The sequence below is a fragment of the Pteropus alecto genome, unplaced genomic scaffold (assembly GCF_000325575.1).
Source record: "Pteropus alecto unplaced genomic scaffold, ASM32557v1 scaffold75, whole genome shotgun sequence".
Taxonomy (NCBI): Eukaryota; Metazoa; Chordata; class Mammalia; order Chiroptera; family Pteropodidae; genus Pteropus; species Pteropus alecto.
The window spans coordinates 24912009-24916960 of NW_006440638.1; the positions used below are offsets into that span (position 1 = coordinate 24912009).

The 4952-nt window shown below is 43.3% G+C and overlaps 1 protein-coding gene across 2 annotated transcripts in view; it reads left to right on the forward strand.

The window, feature by feature from the left end:
- The first annotated feature begins 1069 nt into the window (after window positions 1–1069).
- RFT1 (RFT1 homolog) overlaps window positions 1070–4952 on the forward strand; it is a 33553-nt gene continuing 29670 nt past the window's right edge. For both annotated transcript variants that reach the window (XM_025050760.1, XM_006917539.3), the window contains exons 1-2: window positions 1070–1188; window positions 4505–4590. In XM_025050760.1, coding sequence (XP_024906528.1) covers window positions 1126–1188; window positions 4505–4590 — 149 coding nt within the window. In that variant the 5' untranslated portion in view covers window positions 1070–1125. The remainder of the gene's footprint in view (window positions 1189–4504; window positions 4591–4952) is intronic.

The window sequence follows — 4952 nt, forward strand, 5'->3', positions numbered from 1 at the left end:
ATTACCTCCCAAAGGCCCCACCTCCAAATACCATCACACTAGGGATTAGGGCTTCAGCATATGAATTTGAGGAGGACCCAAACATTTGGTCCACAGCAGGAGCTGACTGTGGTACTCAGAAAAGTCAGGTCAGTGAGGCCTGGGCGGGTGGATGGGCCTCCATCATGGAAGGCACTTTGGGCAGAGAGAGCAGCACTAGCAAAGGCAGATGAGACAGAGCCTGTTTGAGGAACATTACAAGCTCCGAATGGCTAGAGCCTAGAGTGTGTTGGGAAAGGATAGTGATTGTATGAAAAATGGTTGATATGGTAGGTTAGGGTCGAATCACAAAAGGCCTAAAAGAGATTGGGGAAGATTGGGCTTCCTAGAGTCTGCATAGCGGATAATAAGAACACCAACAGAACAGCTGATTGTGTGTTGGGTGCTTTACATTTTACAAAGCACTTCCTGTTTATTCTTCTGCTCTGTCCTCACAATTGGTAGCTTGCAAGCAAGAAAGGTACATTTAGGATCAGGAGCCTGGGGTCTGCTCCATCCAGGTACAAGATGTGTAGATACAAACAAGTCACTTCATATCTCCAAGTCTCACTTCACTCATCTCTGACAACAGGGCCCAATTCTCAGCACTTTAGGAAGGATTACACAAAACCACACATGCGAAAATTCTGTATTTAACTTCCTTCTGGTCCTCAGTTCTTTCTCTGTAAAGTTGGGTCAATTCCTGTTCAGTCTAATTCACGGTGCTGTGGCTGCGATTTCGTAGGCAAAGGCGAAATGGCAAGGATCTTATTAGTGAGGTCAGGGAGGTTAGTGTTTTTTGGGTGGTAGTCTGAGAGCCTCAGAGAAGGGGCTTTGGCTACTTTAACACGTCTTTTCGAACCTGTCACTATTTAACTTATTTGAGACAAGTGGGGATAGGCACAGAAAGCGCAAAGTAGAAAAAAGGGAGAAAAGAGGCGCAGGAACACAGATGGGTTCCAACCCCGCCCACTTAAAAGGCCCGAGCTTCTGGTGCCCCGCCTTCCTCCACCAATCAGCGAGCGAGCTGCTCCGTGACGCTATCTGCTCGCGACGAAGCCGCCCGGCGGCGGCGTTTCCTGGGCAAGGAGACCGGGCACGGAGGCTATGGGCAGCCAGGAGGCGCTGGGCCAGGCGGCCCGGCTGGCCTCCTCCGGTCTGCTCCTGCAGGTACCCTTTGCCCGGCCCGCCCCAGGCCGTCCTGCAGCCGGGATTCGCTGGGATCCCGCCTGGGGCGGACTCAGTCCCATTGTGGATAGCGCTACGGAGGGGTTCTGTAACAGGAGGGGTTCTACAACCGGAGGAGGTTGCCGCGGAGAGGAGACTCCCGGGCTCGGAGTTGGGAACTTGCGTTCAGTGTCCTGGCTGGGAGGTTGCAAACAAGCCACTTTCCTTTTAAGAATTATAGTTCCTATATGGCAGCAGGAGAGAGTTAGGTGGCAGAGGCACCTGTGGTGCTCTAGAATCTGATATTTTTTTAGGGCAAGGTGTTCATTTTCTCCATGTCCCACCCTTTACCCTCAAACACCTTTCTCAAACTCAGACTCCCACTGAGTTCAGAGAAACAATATGGCATAGCTAAGAACAGAGACCTTGGCTCAGGCAAGCCTGAATTGAAATCCTAGTTTTGCCATGTTCTTGGTGCATGACCCAGAAGGAGTGATTTTACCTGCTAAAATCAGTGATCAGCTCCTCATCAGAAAATGGGGGTAATAATAGTACCTAGCTTATACGGTTGTTCTTAGGCCAGATTCGGGTTATTCAGATAATTGCACTTAACACAGTACCTGGCTCTTAGTATGTGTTTAGTATATGTTGTCTGTGTCCCATCTGGTTGTTACCTTGGACCAGTCACTCCCCCTTCTTGGCCCTATTTTTCATCATCTACCACATATGGTACGTGCCATTTGGTCCAAATGGTATCTAAAGATTGTTTTAACTGGTCATCCAAAGTCAAGCAGCTCAGTTTCTCTGTCTCTTGAGCCATTCAGCCCTTCCTCACAAAAGTCCCGAATCCATCTCCCCATAAATTTTAGAGAGGCAACATTTCACATGGAGGTTAGGAGAAAGAATCAGGCAGACTTGGGCTCAAGTTTGTCACTCGCTAGATGGCTGCCCTTGGGAAAATCTCTTCTCCAAGCATCATTTTCCTCATCTTAAAAGAGAACAATACTGCAACCTCATAGCGTCATTAAGGAGATTAGATGAAATGCTTGTTACATGCATGGCATGTAATTTAATAAATTTATTAAAAAGTAATAAATGTTAGCTATATTTATTATGGGCATTAGAATTTTTTAAATGGTCATTGTAGAGATGAAATTAGATAATCTGCATAAAACATGTAGAGTACCTTGCACAAGATATGTGCTTAATAAACATTAGCCATTCACCTAACCCTAAATTAGGTGAACCCTAAGTTTACCTAGTTTTTCTCTATTTTGCAACATAACTGATTCAGTCCTTTATCTATAGTGTTGATTGTTCAACCTTACTATCTAGATTGGCTTTATAAAAAGAAAACAAGTCATAGCAGAAACTGTACTAAGAGTGAGGTGGCCTTCCCATAAGGTCAAGCTGGGTCCTTTGCTTGTTGTGTAACGTTGGACAACTCACTTTTCTCTGAGTCTTAACTTGCTTCATGTGCATTTACCTAATTGCTTTTAAGGGTCATATGATTAACAGATGTGAAAGAGCTTTTCTTAAACTAAATTCCTTTACAAAGTGAAGACTACTGTTAATAAGGGTTACTATGTGGAGCAAACACTGGGTATCATGACCAACCTCAGCTTCATTAGCTCAAACTTTTATTCAAAACAATTAGGAGATAGGGATAAGCCTGAGACATTAACTTTCTGAGAAAAGGATAACTTTGACTTTGAACATAAACACATGTTTATGTGGTTTTTAAAAAATAGCCATAATCTTTAGGTTTCTTGAGTGTTTTAATTCAGTCTTGTATGCTTTCTCAAATTACAGTGCAGACACGAGGTAGCTTTGCAATTACATTGTAATCTGCAAAAATTTGAGAGTTTATTCTCTGTCTTAACTCTGATCTGGCCATAGTGAAATTATTAATGCCTTTCATTTGTATACATTTTTCAAAAATGGTTTCACCTACACAATTTTGTTTGATCTTTGTTATCAATCCTATGAGATAGTCAGCCTCATTTGACAGAGGAGGAAATTGAGGCTTATAAACATTGGAGGATCATGGGGGCTAACAGTTAAATGGTGAGTTAGACTCTCAGTCTTGTCCACTAACGGCTCTATGAATTGGCTTCAAACCTCTAAAATTGAGTACAGAATTTGGTGTGTGTGTGGGTGTGGGGGTGTGTGTGTGTGTATCTGCATGTTTCAGAAGAGCTACAGAGCTTTCACCAGATTCTCAAAAGGTCACATTTGACTCTAAAGGTTAAGATTGTGATATCTTGGCTTTGGAGACCTTGCTGCTCTGTGACACTTCAGGGACAGTGTTAAACTGCACTCTCCCTTTTTGGTCATACCTTTCTCTGGAGATTTTTAGACCTTAGTGGTTGCTTGTCATACTCTGAATCTTCTAGATTGCAGCTGTTCATGGGTAACTCCGAGAGTGCTAGACATAGAAGTGATTTGTCATTTGCATTTGAGTGCACTTGAGTTACTACCTGTCGTGCTGCCAGGATGCAGGAGAGTCACTTAACAAGTGAGGTTTGCACACCAGCCAGCATCCCCATTTAGCAACCCCATTTAATTGCAACATGTTCTCTGTCTCATGGAAAGAATTCTTTGCTAAGGTGTTTTTCTTGAATTGACAAGTTTAAAAGTCTCAGGATGTAGCCCTTTCAAATGGCAATAGCTAGACTCTGTCTCCCTTTCCCCCCATTTTATATATCTTATTACCAGAGTTTTCATTTAAAAGGTATTTCAACTCCTCTCTGGAAAGTGGCAAATATTCAGTAAATAAATACAGCCTTTTCTGCTTTCTAATTGAGAAAACTGAAGTTCAAAGAGATTAAATGTCATTATCAGAATCCCCAGATGGTACTAGGCAGAGAAGAGAGAGAAATTAGACCCTGTGATTTCTAGACCCTGTAGGGTCCCACTTGCTAAGTGTGTGCTATTTCTAAACAGGCTGGAGGAAGGGCCGATGTGAAGCACTATCTAAAATTCTCTTTCTGCCTCCTAGAATGCCTGACTTGAAACCCAAAGAAATTCCTTGAATTTGTCAGGGCCTCCCTCTTCTCATCAGTAAATAGGGTTTACAGATGGGTTCTCTGACCACTGCTTTCCAGGGTTCTTTAACCACGGCCTGGACATGTCAAGAGACCCCAAGGAATGAAATTTTGGAAGAAATACAGACAGGTTGCGTATTTTAGAGAAGGTCTCTATGGCAAAGCTGCTGTATGTCCTTACACTAGGAAGAGTAGCCACATTGTTTGCATTTCAGCAAAGTAAACACTCCCAATGTAATTTATTCTTACTTATTTTTTTTCTTTTTCTGTAGGTGTTGTTTCGATTGATCACCTTCATCTTGAATGCATTTATTCTTCGCTTTCTGTCAAAGGAAATCGTCGGCATAGTGAATGTAAGGTAAGAAGGGATATGCTCTGGCATTGTCCGCAACTCACATCCCTAGTCAGGTGTCCTTCAAACTCTGTGCCTGTATGTCACTCTTGGGTTTTAGAAGCATGGACTTCTACTTCTACTAGAATCAGAATGTTTTATCAGTGGGCTGAGGAGGAGCATGCTGGGGTGGGGGAATGAGCAGGCAGTGTTTCTTTTAATGGACCCATGGAGTGTTTTCCATTAGCAGCCTCCAAATGCATATTTCTCTGCCGCTGTTCCAAATTGCCTGCTTTTAGAACCCAGGAGAGGAGTGGGAGTAATTCATTGCAAACACTATCTCAGGTATAATTCTGTGTTCTTGTCCTGCTGACAGCAAAGGAAGCAGG